The sequence below is a fragment of the Miniopterus schreibersii genome (assembly GCF_964146895.1).
Source record: "Miniopterus schreibersii genome assembly, chromosome: 2".
NCBI lineage: Eukaryota > Metazoa > Chordata > Mammalia > Chiroptera > Miniopteridae > Miniopterus > Miniopterus schreibersii.
This window is the reverse complement of record NC_138102.1, coordinates 153,573,068-153,591,820: the sequence shown is the minus strand read 5'-3', so window position 1 is coordinate 153,591,820 and position 18,753 is coordinate 153,573,068. Positions and strand designations below refer to the sequence as shown.

The 18,753-nt window shown below is 42.6% G+C and overlaps 1 protein-coding gene across 3 annotated transcripts in view; it reads right to left on the bottom strand.

Moving 5' to 3' along the window:
- TMTC1 (transmembrane O-mannosyltransferase targeting cadherins 1) overlaps positions 1-18,753 on the bottom strand; it is a 237,115-nt gene that overhangs the window by 3,512 nt on the left and 214,850 nt on the right. For all 3 annotated transcript variants that reach the window (XM_081129443.1, XM_081129441.1, XM_081129442.1), the window contains 6 exons: positions 9,547-9,649; positions 7,180-7,315; positions 6,394-6,538; positions 5,353-5,490; positions 3,885-4,007; positions 1,520-1,597 (listed from right to left, as the gene is read on the bottom strand). In XM_081129443.1, coding sequence (XP_080985569.1) covers positions 1,520-1,597; positions 3,885-4,007; positions 5,353-5,490; positions 6,394-6,538; positions 7,180-7,315; positions 9,547-9,649 — 723 coding nt within the window. The remainder of the gene's footprint in view (positions 1-1,519; positions 1,598-3,884; positions 4,008-5,352; positions 5,491-6,393; positions 6,539-7,179; positions 7,316-9,546; positions 9,650-18,753) is intronic.

Genomic DNA, 18,753 nt, shown 5'->3' with positions numbered 1-18,753 from the left:
GGCTTTAAATGCAGGTGCACTCCATCTAAAAACATAGTGAGCATATTATTTGAAAATGTAACTATTTAATCTACTATTAAACATTTAAAGTTATTATGTTACTATTTTAAAAGTAAACTCATTCTGTGTTTCCCAACTGGATGTTGCTAGACAACCTCGAATATCATTCAGGTGAGAGCTCCGGTTGTGTGGCTCTGATCAATGTCAGGCTTGGATTCACCATCCGCCTCCTTCTATCAGATTAAGGCTGACAGTCACAGAGTAACTACGCCATTATCCCCTCACATCTATACAGTCAGGGATCACCTTTTTGTTTTGTTGGGTTTCTGAGAGTGACCAGTTTCCCCTTAACAGTAAATCTTATTAGGCCTTTGTTTACATTCTAATAATGATGTTCCTATTTTATCAGTGGAAAGACTGATAGAAGTCTGGAAATCAGTGAGCTAAACAAGAGTGATCCTTTAAAAACATGCCAGACCATGGTATTTCTGCTCCAAGTCACCCCAGACCCCAACTCATTTGGCATAAAAGCCAAAGGCCCTACAATCCCCTTAAGACCCTGCATGATCAGGCCCTACCATTTTCTCTCACTTGCCTCCTCAAATACAGCAAGCACGCTTGCACCTCAGGACCTTTGCACATGCTCATTCTTTATTTTTGCCACAAGGTGCTCTCTCTTCAGGTTTCTGCTCAAATATTACTTTTTAACTGAGGCCTTCCCTAACCATTATAATTTAAAATTTCAGCCCTGACACGCCTATCTTTTTTCTCTATATTACTTATCACCAGCTTATATATTTTGTGTGTGGATATATGCATGTATGTATATATGTATGTGTTTACTTACTGCCTATTTTCCCCTTCTAGAATGTTCGCTTATGAGGGCAGGAATTTCTGCCTTATTTGTTCTTTACTGTATTCCTGGTGCCTGGAAGGATACTTGGCAGTAGGATACTCTATAAATGCCTTCCAAAGGAACAAATGACTAAAATCTCTGATTTCATTATAGACAGTAGTCTTCCAAGGGTCATTTTCAATAATTCACAAAATAAACCACAAACAAGCAACCTGGTTTTTCACTAAAAGGTTAGGGGATAAAAGATACATTAGGTATAAGAAATGGTGAAATAATATTTAAACTAACACTTTCTCTACACAGTGAGTTAGGATGCAGGAAAATAAGCCACAATAAACTCCAACAAGGCTTTTAGTTCACATAAGCAGATTTTATCTGCTCTATTGCGATACTTCTCTTAAGTGCATATGATATTCTTTATGATAAATAAAATCATGGAATTTGACTTATATAGATTTATTTTTTCAATGGCTTCATGATATTGAATGTCTAGATAACACAAAGTGAACAAAAACTGTGCTAATTTTACTTTTAAACAATTATGTTTTGGGGTATTCAAATAATTCAGAGTAAACTAGTGATAGTCTCTCAATCTTTCACAAGAGACAAGAGAGAAAACACCATGGAAGAGCCAGTTCACCTGGAAGAGGTCTGTTCTCCTACCTTGATGTGCTGGATCCCCCCCATGTTCATCCAGGCCTGGGCTTGATCGGGGTTCAGGTCCACGGCGGCTTTATAGCTCTAAATGTGTAAGAAATATCGTCAGGCTGGGAAATGAGAACTCACCTTTAACACTACACAATTGTGCAAACGACTTTCTTCTATGTGGAAATTTAAATGGTTAAGAAAATGAACAGCCACTTCTTGTTCACAGGGTTACATTTATTTCTATTAATTTTTAACACTGATGTTCTAACGTAGAGGAAGCTGAAATGCGTAATTTCCTTGCAAAGTTAATGTTTAGACTTGGGACTGAAGACGCCTGCAGGGAGTCCAGGGGATTCCTATGATAGTGCCTCATTTCCCGCTGGCCTTGACCTGCAAGAAAATGGTGCTTTTTGGCCTTATACACTATAAATGGAGTTTGTAAGAATTTTTGTTTTTAATAATCATAGGATCTTAGAGTCGTTTCCTAAATAGCTTAATTCTACCATAGTATTTACCCCCCCCTTTCACCATATCACTGACTTGTATTTGGCCTATGCTTACAAATTTGTGAGGTGTATTTTTAATATTTTGCATCAAAGGCATGCTCACCACTGAGTCTTCATTTTAAGAGTCGTCATCTTAAATAAAACTAAAGGCTATGAGTGTTACCTTTGCAAAGTGTTCAATTAGAAAGCTAAGTATGTGTGTGTATAGTCTAATGCCTTGCTGTTCTCATTAGCAAGAAGCCAACCGACCAGATCCGAAAAGTAATGAGAATCTGTTAAGACACTATATGCTCTTAAAAAGCTGCTAAAATGAACTTGAAGACTATTTCTTAATTTAATCAGCAGAAGTGGGATGTAGTGTAGATGGGGTGTGGATTCAAACCCTGGCTCCATTTCTCACCTTCAGTGTGACCTTGAGCAAGTTACATAGCCTCTGATTCTCAGTTTTTCCAACTGTAAATGGAGACAGTGACCATGACTGTCTTATATGTGTGTTGTGAAGATTAAATTACTAAATACATGTGAACCACACAGAAAAGTGTTAGCACATCTTAGCTGTTAGTACGAGCTAATGGCCCTGTTTCCTCAGAGACCCAGCTACTCCATGATGATTACTTGATCCACAGGTCAAGCAACTAGACAATGCTTTCGTTTTCAGTACAATATATAAGATACAGATGGCTACAGACCCCATGTAAATATTCATAATTAAATTATTGATTAATTGATCATTATGTTGTCATGTTGGTTATAAATAACTTAAAGATGGTGGTATTGAAAATGTCCACAAGGCAGAAAAATGCAGTTTCTGCCTCAAATATGCCACCATTTCTGTTTGAAGGGTTCACAGTCCAATCAGTTTTTCCAATGACCTTCACATCTTTTTTCCAATAATATTTTAAAAACCACTCTGTTTATTTTCAAAAACGATATCATTTGAAGTTTTACTTTATTTGCCTATACTCCAGGTTTCCATTTATATTAGTGACGAGATGTCCCTGAATCACTTTACAGGGAGGTTGTGTGATCGAGTTGAAAGGAAAAAAAAAAAAAAAAAAGTGTATTATTTATTTATTTATTTATTTATTTATTTCTGCATTACTTTCAACTTGTGGCTTTAGCAGGTACAAGGAAGCTGTATGGTATCCGTAACATTTCTACTTATACTTGGAAATGTCCTTTTGATTTCAAGTCGTGCATCTACTGTCCCCCCCAGCCGTAGGCGGAGCGCCTGTGGGATGCCGCGCGCTACATTAGGCCACAGAGTGAGGCAGCCCCGCGCCAGGGAAAGCGCAGTGAAGCGAAGCGCTGAACCGCGTGCACACACGGTGCGCTCGGGGCGGGGGGCAGGAAAGGACCGCAGAGCAGTGTCGCGCAGGACACTTTCCAACAGCAAGTGCTTTCAGAGTGCAGAGGAATCAGGCCACTGGGAGGAGGGACGGGCCAGGGAGCTGCCTGAGGGAGGAGGGCAGAGGCGTGAGCGGGGACCTGGGGGGGGGGGGGGGGCGGACGGTACAAGGACCTGGGAAACGCCCAAAGCTATCCAGAGGGAGTCGGGCTGGAAGGGACGCCTACCGGAGACAGACAGAGAGAAAGGGGGAGAGGGACAGGGGAGCCGGCTTGAGGACAAAACATAGAAGGCTTCAGATACCAAGATAATTCAGAGAACAACGCAGAGGGATCGCAGAACTCTGCACAGTCAAAACCCAGAAGCTTGATTATAAAAGTTAATGTATAATGTCATGTTGATTAATCACAAAATTCACCAACATGCCAGTGATCTTAGAACTTACTGTATATGCCTCATTAAAGATTCAGGGAGTATTAATTTTAATTCATGAATTTAATAACATGGTTTTGTTAAGGGTTTGTACCTCAAAAGCTTTGTCCAGAAGGTTCTGCTCTCTTAGTTGGTTTCCTTTTGTGAAAAAAAGTTCAGAAATGACTTTCGGGTCCTTTGGTTTCAGCTGGAGAGCCTTGTCTATAGCGTCAAGTGCCTGCCCGGGTTGGAAATTAAGACAGAATAAAGGCAGGTTAGATAGAGAAAAACTAATTTAAATGATAAAATTTATTATACCTTTTGTTCTTATGAACTAGTCAGTCTGGTGAGTGACAATCAATTCTTCATTCTCTCTGATGGTCTCACCGAGAAATAATGTAGCTTTGAAAAAATAATTTGCCTATGCTCCAGGTTTCCATTATATTAGTGACAACGAGATGTCCCTGAGTCACTTTACAGGGAGGTTGTGTGATCCAGTTGAAAGAAAACAAAATACAGCACCGGACATTTTGCCCTGACTGGGTGTCCATGTGGACCCTCCCACAGCCTCTGCTTAGGCGCCTGGTGCCCACTCTGCCTTCAGCACGCACTGCCCCAGCCCCTGCAGCCAGAGATCCCTTCAGAGCACACATCTGATGATACTGCTCTTCTCCTAAAACCCCAAGATTTCTCCCAGGATAGGGAACAAAACTTGTCCTGGTTCCAAGCCTTGGGGCCTAGTCCCCAACAACCTCTGCCGCCACATTTCACACTGCACCTGCTCCCACGTCCATCCCTCAGACAGGCTACTCGTCACTGCCACAGGGCCTTTGTATGTGCTTTTCTGGTGGGAATGCCCTTCACTGCCCCTTTTGCCTAATAATTCCTAATCATCACTCAGCCTTCACCTTCACATCACTCTGCAGGGAATGTGACCTCCAAGACCTCTCAGGTCCCCTGATTATATCCTTGTTAGGAGCCATGTCAGTCTTCATGTCAGCACTGAGCACAGCTATAATTCTACATTGATTGTGTGATCACTTGTTTAATCTGTCTCCTGTAAATCCTTGTCCATGAGGACAAGGGCAGTGGTCAGTGATTCTTTCTTGTCATACCACTTTATGCCTGGTGCCTACTACAGTATTTGGCATATAGCAGGCATTCAATAACGATTTTGTTGAGTTAGTTCATAAAGGTACTGGTTATGTAACCTTTAAACTGGAGAGAAACAGTACCAGTAGCAACACCGGGTTAATGACCTGCCTCACAGGTCTGTTGTGAGAATTCTATGAAAATACAGTTGAAGAACAGGCATCCAGGTGTCAGTCGCCACCTTGCCAGTTAGCTGGAAACAAGTGGAGACAATACTGCATCAGATCTTCACACCCAGGAGCCAAGCATGTGTTATTTCAAAGGGATATTTTAGGAGTTAAAGAGGTATCTGTGGAAATCACCCATAAGACAGGATATGCCAACTAATGGTATTCAAGACTGCATGGCCTTGTTACTGTGCAGCCTGGAGCCCAGCTAGGGGCACCCCGCTTTCTACCCAGGACTCCAGAAAACTCCAGTGTCCCCTCTACCTTGGCATGCTGCTCCTGCTTGCTGTGGATTGCTGACAACAGGCGGTAGCATTCGAGGCACCCGGTGTCCTCTGACACAATGTGATTGGTCATCTTTTCGGCTTCTTTCGTCTGACCCATCATGGCCAGAACCTGAGCCTGCAAAACCACACAGACCTTGGCTTAGAAGACACTTAGTTGTTACCTGGTCAAATGAAGCGGCCCTGAATGGAGGCACCGGGAGACACCCCAGACAAAAGTGCTCAGCATCTGTTTGTGATGCAGAGAGGGGGACAGATCCCCACAGCGCAGAGGCTTTAACTTTCGTTAACTGTTTCTATTTAGTTATGTGCACGTATGGTGGGAATGGCGGGGATGTTAAAGATAGCCAGTGAAATGACTTGGGCCTTTTTAAGAAGTTGACTAAATATGTCGAGAGAAAAATGATTTCCTGTGTTTGTGACAAGATAAATTTGATGTACTGCAAATCCCCCCCAAAAAGGAAAGTACTGATCCAAAATTGAAATAAAACATTGTTATTAATTTTCCTGAATTCGAAAACCGCACTGTGGGTATGTTAGAGAATGTCCTTATTTCTTGGGAACTACATGCTGAAATATTTAGAAATAAAAGGAGTGAGACCTATAATTCTCACACGGCTCAGAAAGAAATAACAGTAATTAATACTATGTACGTACATACACACAATACATGCCTAAATATGCTCTTATGTACACACATACACACACATACATGTGAGAGTGTGGTAAACAAATGCATCAAAATGCTGAAAACTGATTAATCTGGGTGAAAGAGAATATGAAAGTTATTTAATATTCTTGCAAATTTTTATAAGTTTGAAATTATTTCAAAACAAAAACTTAAAAAATATTTTAGCCCCATGTCTTGTGTAAACGGCTCCAACATCAGTTAGATGACTATTCATAAAATGGGCATATTGTAGCATTCCCAGTTGCAGCTTGGAGGCCTGCTGGCCGCAGCGCCCTCCACCACATGCCTGTGTAGGCTCCCAGCCGCATGTCCCTCGGTCTGTCCACTCACCAGGGCCAGGCGCAGCTCCCTGTGGGAAGGCTGAAGGGCCGCAGCTTCGCGGTAAATCTGCAAGGCCTCTTCGTATCGGCCGGTGTTGTAAAACAGGGCTCCCAAGGGCGACAGTGTCTCCGCCTTGCGTGCCACCTTCAGGGCCCTGAGTTGTAAGAAAGGTGAATTAACACTTTTCTTCTAATAGGAGTTACACTTCCTGAGGTCAAAACTTATATTTAGGGATGACTGTCCAGGTTTGAGAATTTGCTCCAATGATCTTTGCCTTTTTAATGAAGAATGTTAAAAAAAAAAAAAAAAAAGATCATGGTGCCATCCTCTGACTATAAGAACGTCTCTAGAGACTGATCAGGGTGGAAACTGAGCCCCAAGGGTCTCTCCCAGCAATGGTGACAGACTCGTTCGGATGTAGCACAGCACTTCCTTTATATCCACTTTCGGAACTGCTATTGGGCTTTGGGTTGCGGTCCACCCCTTCAGGAAACCGTGGGAATGAAACTCCAGCCTTGGTTTAGCACCGCGGGCGAACCAGCAGCAGGAGAGTCATTCACTGGGACACCATTTGCCCCGCGGCATGGCCCCCTTGGAGGGAGGGTGGGTACTGCCTGCCCTGCAGCATCGGCTAGTTTTCTAAGGTACGTGAATGCAGGACCACTAGTTGTACACCTGAAAGTAATATAGTATGTCAACTATACTTAAAAAATAAGATTTAACAAGTTTTTAAAGATTGATGGGCAATTGCAGAGGTCTTTGGGCAGCTTATAAAGCGAAAGAAAAGGACTTTACCGTTTGTACCACTCTTCGGCCATGCTGTTGTCCCCCAGAGACCTGTAGAGTCGCCCCAGGTTCACCATGGCCACGTCGTGACTTGGGCTCAGAGTGATGGCCTGTTGGTAATGGGCCACTGCCTTCTCGGGAGAGCCTACAGCCAGAGGTGCGTGGGCGAGAGCAGAACAGGCCTTAATTATAAAATACACCAGCTCTTTCATCTCTCTTCTGATGTACCTCACTGTTGTTACAGACGCGTGCCATCACTTGTTCAGTGCGTGAATTACCCTGTGTTTTGGCTTCTTCTGCTTGCCACTGCCTAACCTTGAGCCATGTCACTGTTCTTTTCTATTTCCAAATAAATTAAAAATAAAAGAGCAATAGAAACCAAAACCGATTTATTATATGTGTGTGTGTGTGTGTGTGTGTGTGTGTGTGTATAATTTTAGTCAAAATGTTTTCTGGCCATTGCCATAGCTAATATGATGTTTTGCGATTATCAGTGGTTGTTATTTGTAAAGATACATTGCTAGTCATTATACAAAAAAATAGGATTGGCTATTAGAGAAAGCAAGCTGTTCTGAGGCAATTTCTAAGGCTCTGTCTCAATTACTATACTGCAGCACTATACCTGAGACACTGCTTTAAATAAGCATGGATCAGATGTATCTAGAAAAATCTCTTTTTAATCCCATATTTTTGTTTAAAAGGTATTTTTTAAAAAAATAATAATAATGCCACCTTGCATTTGTCCAATGCATTGTACATTTTAAAACATTTTAAGTGATCTCATATGATTTTTGCAGGTATTTTTTGATGCTATTTAGATGCCTCTTGGGATTTAAGAGATACTTCAGAATAAACAAAATTATTACTTACAGATACAGACACTAACGTGCAAAGACATTAAGAGATTTGACAAAGATCCCAGAGCAAGTGAGGGTAAAGTGGGAACTAGAATCCAGTCTCTCAGGCTGACAAGGTCCTCAAAGAAGCCTCCTGGTGAGGTTACGCCGAAGTGACTGAGCTGTAGAGGAGTCTAGGGTTTACTTGGGCGGGGTGCTTACTACCTGCACAGGCATCGGCTCACGTGCGCCTGTTCTGAATGCACGTTTAAGCAGGAGGTGCCGGGTTACTGGTGATGTGGAGGATTTCACCAGTATCACAACACAGCTACAAAGAAAGTGGTGGGAAGGTACACAGTGTTGTCAGGGATATTCATTAGGGGGAAGGGTTGGGCGAGATTTTTTGTTGTTGAAGTAGGAAGAAGACTAGGTCAGGCCAACAGTCTCTTCTGGTGTTGCAGAATTATTATGTTGCTAACGAACCAGCAGGTGGCACCACAAAACAATTTTACATGCAAAAATGGAGTTTCTTAAATGTATCACAATGTAAATTTATGTCCTGTAAAACAGAACTTCCAATATCCTCAAAAACAAAATGCTTTTAAGTATTTCATACTGACAAAATAGTTAAAATTAAATTTTACTGCAGGGCAGATCCTGTAATCATCAATGAGAACAAAGTGGTGCTTTTGCACTAAATTCAAATATCTTTTTAGTCTTCTTTTTTTTAAAAAATGTTTTTATTGATTTCAGGGAGAAGAAAGGAGAGGAAGAGGGAGATAAGATAGAAACATCGATGAGAGTCATTGATCGGCTGCCTCCTGTGCGCCCCTTACTGGGGATTGAGCCCGCAACCCGGGCCTGTGCCCTGACCGGGAACGAACCTCGACCTCCTGGTTCAGGGGGTCGATGTTCAACCGCTGAGCCACGTTGGCCGGGTCTTTTTATTCTTTATAAGTGTTCATAATATGCCAACAGTACATGGAGCACAAGTCATAAAAAACCCCAGGATCCCTTCTCCGTGAAGTTTTACATTAAATAGGATGGAGTAAATGTATTTTAAACAGCACTGTCACAGAAGAATACTCTATTAATTACAATAATACATTTGTGTAACATATATCACATGAGGAACAATAAAATAATTCTGGAGGCATTTTTATCAGTTGCAGAAAAGTATTTACCATCTGCCAGTAACTAGATTCAGAGCGGGTTGTGCATCATTATAGAGGAAGATTTCATTATCATAGATTTATAAACCTATATAAATAATACTCAAAGAAGACCCATTAAATCATCAAGGCTACTTCCTGTCATCTGGAGCATTTTCCTTAGAGATATAAGAACTGGGCAGATTTTACAGAACTGAGCCTGAAGATTTAGAGAGATGACAGCCCCACGGCACACCGTGACTGTCAGTGGTGCAAGCCTCCTGCCAAGCCCAGGGAATTTAATTCTGAGGCATTATTTGGGTGGTTGCCATTTTGCTCGAGAGTATTATCTAATCTCAACAAAACAGGTTCTCTCTAATTTCACTTACCGGTATCAACTAAGAAAACTCCATAGTTGTTGTGTAAGTCTGAGCTGTCTGGACAGTTCTTTATTCCAGCCTGGTAAATTTCCTCAGCTTCTTTAAATCTCTCCTTTAAAAGAGAATAAAGAAAAATAAACAAGGAAGTTTAAAGAATTAACAATAAACTGAATAGTAGAAGTGAGAAAAGCAGAAAATAATTTGCTGAGCACCTACTGTGCAACAGGCACCAAGATCAAACACTAGGTACTCGGTGTGAATGAAGGCCGACGCTAACTGCACGCCTGCCTACCATCCATCTGTGCTTAGTTCCTTTACGGCAAGCAGCTGATGTTTACTAAGAAGTGATATCTGGAAAGATTGGTTCTGTAGTTGGAAAGAGCCTCAAAATGGTTGGTTGAATGGGATGCCCCCCACCCAGTCACTGTCTGGATGACAATGGGTGACTCATTATATAGGAACACCTCCTGGGTGGCCATCTGACTGGGAGACAGGGAGGCCTGGGACAGTTGTCTTACAGCTGTGTTTGCAAAGCTAGCACTCTTTTCACCTACACTGTCTGGTTAATTTGGGGAGGTTTTGTGGGGGGAGGGGGAGGACAGGCAGATGCAGATTATGGGAGGCTTTGTTATACCCTTTCTGTATTCAAATATTTCTATGGCCCACCAAACTGTTTGCCACTTTCCTTTATCCAACCTGTGCTTTCCATCGCTAAGCCGTTCCCCCCAACAGGAACGCATGTCCCCTCAAAGGCACGCCTCCGATGCCTGTCTCTGTGGCATGGTCCAAGCGAATCACCACATCTCCAATGCATCTTTTTTATCACCCTGGTCTACTCTATAAAGATGCACTTTACCAGACTTTAATAATTCTGAATCATCGCCCGGCCGGGTGTGGCTCAGCGGTTGAGCGTTGACCTAGGATCCAGGCAATAGGGGTTCAATTCCCGGTCAGGGCACATGCCCGGGTTGCGGGCTCGATCAATGACTCTCTCATCATTGATGTTTCTGTCTCTCTCTCCCTCTCCTTTCCTCTCTCTGAAATCAATAAAGATATATAAAAAAAAAAAAAAAATTCGGAATCAGCTTTTAGGTACATCCCACCCCCCAACCATCTTAGAGTGTCATGTCACATACGCTTCACAATATAGAGGGTAACAGGTAATTAATGAATCAATACCCAGGTTCTAGCAATTACTCACAAAGTAAACCATTTCCTAGCTTCCCAGTACTGCTGGGAAGGTCGGGTGAAAAGAAACGGTTTGGCATGAAGCACATCGCAACTCTTCCTTAAATATGCTCCAAGCGTGGACATTTTCTGTAATTGTATCACACGTTACTAGTACTAAGCATTCAACCAAATGACAAGGGGAGGAACAGCATCAATCTTCTCAGACGTGACACCTTAGCTTGTGAATAAAAACGTATTGCGTGTGCTCGGCAATAAGCCAAGAGGCCCAACTCTGATTCAACCCAGAAAAGGAAATGCTCTTTTTCCTCCATAGAACGACCAAGGCCATCTCTTTGAAGCCACACGTTTAAGTACCATTATGGGAACAAAGTGTGGTTTGAACCTGGCACATTTCACTTATGTAAATTCTAGGTCCATAATCCAACAAAAATGGAGAGCCATGGTTCTGAAAATATGTTTTTCTCCTAATTGCCAAACTCAACAAATTATCAAACTCAAAAAAGTTAAAGATGAATGAAAATCTCAAAATATATCCTTTCAATCCACTGAAGGGAAGAAAGACTTTACAAGATACCATCTCCTGCAGGACTGGCACATCTGAGTGGGCTCGTGTGTTAACGGAGACAGGCAGAGCACAAGCCCCACACGCCTCCCGCCACACTGACAGCTCGAGAGGGCCACTTGGTGCTGACCGATGTGTCCGTCCACCCATCCGCACACGATCACCGCACTGGCTGCAGGAAGTACGACTCAGCGACTGAGGGCTGGGTTGCCAGCTTGGGTCCGGGCTGGAACCCCGGCCTCGCCCCCTGCCGCCGCCCGGCTGTGACAGGAGGGGGCCTCTCGCGGGGTTGCTGTGAGGATCAAAGGGACAAACCGTGACGCCCTCGGAACGACGCCTAGTACACAGTAGGCATGTGTCACGTTAACCATGTACCTTACGGTTACTATCAGGTGCGTGACTGGCGTTAAGGGCACTACTTACACCACTGAGCCACGGGTGCCAGGTACATGATGATGAAGAAAACGAAACACCTCTTTGTAAGGAGCCCAAAGGCAAGGAGCTTCCAAAGGAGCTTCCAAAGGCAGCCCAAGAGGGATAGTGTGTTAGGGTGCAGGCGGCCTGGAGTCGTCACTGCTGTCGCCAAAGGCATCAGGACCCTGCCCCAGGGGCACTGCGGCCAACAGTTCCGAGCTCCTCTCCCATCAAACCTCTTTAAGTAACTCTATATAAGAAACAATCAACTAACTGGAATGTTTTTTCTTTTAATTTTTCTTGATCAATTTCTAACAGAGATTGATAAACAGTATGTCAGAGGCAACCAGAGAAAGAACACCCTGGTAATCCAAACCCGGATAAGGAGTTTCTGAAAACCTTAAGTTTCCAGTGGTACCACCTGACCAGGGTTAGTTTTTGACACTAATGTCAAATGTTTATTTTTATAGGATCAATTTTTTTAGTTTCCTTAACAAGTCACTTTTAAATACACTACCATAGTCACGGTGAAATAAAAATTTAAAAAGTTACTAAAAATACAATAGATGAGATTTCTTAGCACAGGAAATGAAAGAATATTAGAGTTGGAAATAATAGTAATAGATACTACTTAACTACCATTTTTAACAAATGAGAAACTTGGGTACAAAGTGTTTGCCCAAGATCTCATAGCTCCCAGGGGACAGAGAAGACTTAGGTTTTCAGTGGACGTTCAAGAACTTGGTAATCCTTGAATAAAGCAATTTCTGGAAATAAACAAAGGTGTCTCTGGCATCAAAAGAAACAATTACACTTTTGGATATCCATCCATCCATCCACCCATCCCCTCCCTCAACAAGTATTTCATGAGCACCATCTGTGTGCAAAGTATACAGTTGAGACAGAAGAGTAAAGAGACAGAGTCGTGCCATCACGGACAATTAAGTGGGATTCAGAAAAGGAGACATCTCAGTGTATGGTGACAGTGTCACAAGAGAAGCATGCACACCTGTCATGATCCACATGCCCAAGGATGCTGGTTACCATGAACTCTAGCAGCTGTGTTACAAACACGTGCTTGAAAAAAATCTGTGATCTTAAAAACATCCTTATAACTAAATTGTGGGAGAGTTGAAAGGTGATTTCCCTGAAAGAAATAAAGTTGATGTCTTCACATTCTAACTTGCTGAAGTCAAAAACAACAATTAATAAGTTTTCAAGTGCAATTACTGTTTTACCTGATTTAATTTTACTTTTTCCCCATTTTCTTGCTGCTCCAAAATAGGCAAAGAGATCACTTTTTCATCTAAAACTTCTCTTATGTTTGGCTTTATGTGCTGAATTTCCATTAGAAATTCAATTTTCAAAGTCCAAAGAAGTAATGGGATTTAAAAGACTGTGCGTGTCAGAAGCAAGTAATCACATCTCTGTACCCTTGGTAGCCCCCAAGGGCAGTCTCAGGACTCTGGCTCTATGAAAATGTCTTCAATATCTGTCTTTCTTTTCCTGTCACTTGACTATAAATTTCAAGGAATGATTAACTCCATTTATTAAAAAATGAAAGAAGACAAAAATACTGCAGAAGAAAAATACCTTCTAGGTGTTTATTTAAAATAAATTCTACCTGCTCTGGAAGGAAAATACATTTATCTTTAAAAAGCAGTAGCATTCGCCCTGGCTGGTGTGGCTCAGTTGGTTGAGCACCCTTCCATGCACCAAAAGGTTGAGGGTTTGATTCCTGGTCAGGGCACGTGCCCGGGTGGTGGGCTCAATCCCCAGTAGGGGGCGCGCAGGAGGCAGCCGATCGATCAGATGATGTATCTCTCACATCGACGTTTCTCTCTTTCTCCCCCTCCCTCTCTCTTTAAAATCAATAAAAACATACATATATTTTAAAAGTAGTAGTATTTAATCCCTGAAGTTCAGTTTCATGCCCTCACTTTTATTCACCCCTTCTGGCTAGATATCCTGACCTAAGCCTGACTATTCCTAGTGTCTACTGATTTGTAAGATCCAGGGGAAATGAACGTATTTATAGAACAACTTTAATTAAAAATGCCTGGGACCCAGAGAGTGGTTCTGACAAAAAATACTGTCTGCAGCACATCAGAGTCCCCAGCTAACCACTGTGCTGCCTCAGCATGAAACCGGCCTTCAAGGGCAGTGCTCAAAAATGGGCAGCATGCAGCCAGGGCTCCTCTCCAAGGCTCAGAAGCATTTCCAGGGGGTGGAAATAAAATGGGCCTTCGGGGAGAGATAAAACATACTCAACATCTCCACTTTTAACATGCTGTAATTACCCAACATGGTATTCTTTTTACCGTAAGGAGGGAAAGGTAAAAGTAGATCTTCTGAACAAGGAACCCGGACTGTAATTACTCTCTTGGACAAACTGATATGTTTGGAAAACATTTCTAATAGTTCAAGTGCAGCAACAAGGACAAATAGACATGGGCTTAATGCAGCGATCCTCAAACTTCTTGGTTTTAGGAACTTTTTGCACTCTAAAAACTACTGAGGACCCCAAAAGAGTTTTGTTCATGTGGGTTGCAAGTACTTATGACAACAGAAATAAAACTCAGAAATTTAAAAAATATTTATTAGTTTATTTAAAATGATAATAAACTCAGACATAACATATTTATGTGAAAAATAACTATATTCTCCAAAGCAAAAAAAAATTAGAATGGTGTCATTATTCTTTTTTTAAATTTTTTTTCCACTTTTTTATTGATTTCAGAGAAAGGAAGGGAGAGGGAGAGATATAGAAACATCAATGATGAGAGTCATTCACCGGCTGCCTCCTGCATGCCCCCTGCTGGGGATCGAGCCCACAACCTGGGCATGTGCCCTGACTGGGAATCGAACCTCGATCTCCTGGATCCTAGGTCGATGCTCAACCGCCGAGCCACACCAGCCGGGCATAGTGACATTACTTTCTCTCTCTCTCTCTTTTTTTTTTTGCAAACCTTTTTAATGCCTAGCTTAATAGAAGACAGCTGGATTCTCATATTTACTTTTATGCTCAATCTATTTTTATATATTTTTTAGTTGAAGTATATGAAGAAAACCTGGCCTCACACAGACATTTAGTTGGAAAGGGGAGAATATTTTAATAGTCTTTGCATGACTGTGGATATCATGTAGCCTCTAAAAAGCTACTGTATACTCCTGAGAGAATGAGACTGAGAAAGGCAAACTACTTGTTAGTACCATCATGAAAACTGCACGGACCTTCTTGGAGCTCAGGGGTCCCCTGTAACACTTTGTGAGCTGCGGGCTTAGTGAGTGGCCTGTAACAAAGTGCACTCACTGCACGGAAGCATAGGGTGTGGCTTCCGACGTGTGGAGGCCTCCAGAGGGGGGCTGGAGAGCTGTCCTCACGCCTTGACGTTACGGTCGTGCATCTGAACCACTTTCCAGAAGTACTTTCACTCTAGCCAATGATGTGGGCACACAGAGTAATAAGGTATCTCTCCATCAACCAAATGACTTTATTTTGTTTTATTTTTTATTTGGTGACTCAAAGATACCTAAAATCCAGACCTCCTGATCGCAAGTCCCAGTGGGCTTACTAGCGAAACACATAGTCCTGGTTTCTCAGTAATATATGGAGGAAAAGTACTGGGCAGCACTTGTTGCAATTTTGCTATATACCCTTATCAGACATAGATAAAATCTTGGACAGAGATCTGAACTCTTGAAAAGAAGACAGAACTATACCTACAACAGTAAACATGGAAAAGAGTGCACTAGAGACCCTTCCTGCTTCAGAAAAGTCATAACTTTATTACGACTAATAAGTGACTTTATTTACTATGACAAACCTGGAACGTTTAGGACCAATGGAGGTATTTAAACTTGTATCAATGACTTCTCTGCGAAACTCAAGACACAGCAGCTCCACACATAAAGCGGAGGTGTCTGCCTTTGCTTCCCCCGCAAAACATTCCCCCACCCGTCATCCACGTGGCCACGCGTGGGAACCCGCGCGGGTGCCTGCCACCCAGCTCCCGCTCAGCCAGGGGCTGGATGCACTCATCGGCCATCCTTCGTGCCACAGAAACGCCAGGTGCTTCTGAGCCCGAACTGTCTCACCACCTTGGAGACCGTGATCAACATGGTGACAGTTTCAGCGAGAGGAACACTTTAACGAGGAAATGCCAAGGATCATAAAAAGGAGCGAAAGAGAAAGTGTAACAGGAATAAGCAGCCACAGGGGGTACCGCTGCTGGGAGACCAGGAGCAGAGAGAAAACCCCCCTTTCACAGGACTGCAGCTTCCTCCGTGGGCCATTTCATCCCTGTGCTTTGCATTTTAGGCACATGACTTTCTTTCTATTAGGGGAAGGCACCTCTACGGGTCTCCACCTCAGAGCCCGCACAGGGTCTGTTCCCTCTGGCCAGATCGCTTGTCCTCATTTTTACCTAGTTACAATCTGAAAGTTCTTCAGGCATCAGATTGAATGCCACTCTTTGGTTACTGTCCCTGCTCCCCATATACCCCTTCTCCCACTAGGTTAGGTCCCCTTAATATTCATACCGGTACATTCTCTTTGCCTGTTTGTCACAATTGCGCTAGATATTAGGGAAGGGCCAACCTAAGTCTTTGCTTAGGGGTCGCCTTACTTTCTAGGCTCTAAGTTCCATGAGGATAAGGCCCCAGCCTTGCTGCTTCAACAATCTCTAATGTTTGGTGGTAGCCAGATGCTTAATAAATGTGCTAAATAATTAAATCCACAAATTCTTAAAGAAGGGTCCAGTTCAAGTTGACTTGGCCACACATGCAATGCTATCCATGGCAGGATCTACCCAAAGGAGGGCATTTTTAGAAGGAGAGAAACTGACCCTGAACCTGTTACTGTTGATCTACATGTCGAATATATATTTTATTATTCCAATTTTCATTCTTGTATCAGGCGGTCATATCCCAAAACACATGAAAGGAAATATTTTATTTTAAGTGTTATCAAATTAATTAAATGAGTTTTTCAATAGGCTATAAACCTGGGGATAGCCATAATTTGCAGTGGGTCAGAGTCATAAACAACGTTAATTTTATTTCCTTTACTGCTAGGGTATTGCAAGCTATATAATCTATGGCAAGAGTGAGCTGGTTACAAATGATGGTGGGTCTGTAAAATGTTTATAATCCTATCTGGGAAGCTGGAGTACAGCCAGTTCTGAATGCTAATGGGGAACCAGAAGAGAGCAGCAAGCCAGAGACCACCCTGACTTTGAATCTAAGGGTTTATTTTTTGTTCTTTCCTTCTTTGCTTGTAATTGACACATAAGGGCATCAGCTTTCTTCTGGATCCTTTTATGTATCTAATTTCCATGACAACTCACCCTCCCGGGTTTCCCCTATCACTTCTCCTCTCCCTTCTGGCCCCTGGAGCACCCAGCCTCATGAACTGTGGCCCACCACCACGTGCAGTCACAGGACCCCGGCACCACACCGGGAGAGAGCCTGGGGGAGCAGTGGAGAGACCAGGCTCTAGTCCAGGTCCTGGCACTAGTTGTCTGTAAGATTTTGAACAGCGCTTAATTCTGTGCATCTCACTTTTTATCTGTAAAATGACAAAGTTAAACAATACTTAAAGGTTTCCTACCTATACTAGTCTTCATTTTCCCCTCAGAGAAATTACCTACTCATAATATGGTTTCGTTTATTTGAAGTCCTAACTCCATCTTTCCATCCCTGATCTGTCCCACTGCCATCTGTCCACACGCTATTTTCATCCACATGTTCCACTAACATTCAAGATATAAAGGTTGTACACTGCTGGTGGCAGCGCATGTCGGTGCCATGCTTTTGGAAAGCAATTCGGTGATGCATCCCAAGAGCCATTCAGTAAGGTAGCTCGATGAAACCCGCCAATCCTCTTCGATATGGGAATTCTACTTCTAGGAATCTGTCAGTAGGGAATGATTCAGCATACTGTTTTTAAAAAGCCATAAGAAAGATAAAGTTCATGCCCCTCCCCCAATGACCAATAGCTAAGATATTATTACATAAATTATAATGCATCATTTTGGTAAACTAGTACCCAGCCATTAAAATGGTACTCGTGAAGGCCATTTAGCATCATGAAAATACATATCACATTATGCATAATTTAATGGCAAGTGAAAAGAACAGAATGCAAACTACATGTGAATGTTAAGCATGAAGACAAAATAAGTAAAATAAAAAGAACTGCAGGATATTAAAAAAACGAAAGTATTTGCTGTTTCCAGATATTATATTCTAGGCGAAAGGTTTATTTTATTTGCTCTAATTTTTCCACACGTTCCATTATATTCTTATAATAGCTGTGTAACTGAAAAAAAATTAAAGCTGATCTAATTTCCTCCCTCCCTAAAATTCTGCCCCTCCCTGGCTTCCCTGTCGCCACCCGCGGCCACGCGTCCTCGGTCCTTTAGCCCTGGCCTTCCCGACCTTCTACTTCTCTTTCCTCTCTGCCTTCACATGCAGATAGTGTCCACGTGCAAAGGACACTTCTCCACGGCAGAGCTCACCCATCCCACGCCTTCCTGACACAAGGCTCCTGACCGCCCGCACCACCAGATGCACTTACAGCCTCCAGCATCCCCCACACAGTTCCACAGGACTTTCTTCCTCACATTTTTAAAAACCCATTCCTCAGACATTTAACCTTCGCTTTCTATTACATATCAGTTTCAAACATGGGCTTCATCTGGGGCCTCAGTATGTTCCAACATAGAATGTCTTTCAAGCTTATTAACCTATTTTTCAAATGTCCCCTTCTCAGACTCTGCGCTGATTTACTTACTACCTTCGGGTTCTAGCAGAGTAAGGGACACAATATTAGTCACAGAAAAACCCTAGAAGGTATCAGCACACTCATGGTTTTATCGGCAGTGAGGACGGGACATGGTGTCACTAGACAGCCCCATGCTCAGAGCAAGAGCCGGGTACGCCAAAGGGACTGTGTTTCTTTTTTTTCTTGATGGAATCACAAACTTAGATCAGGGGAAAGATTTCAGAAGGAGTCTGACGAAGTGTCTCACAACATCCTTGTGGAC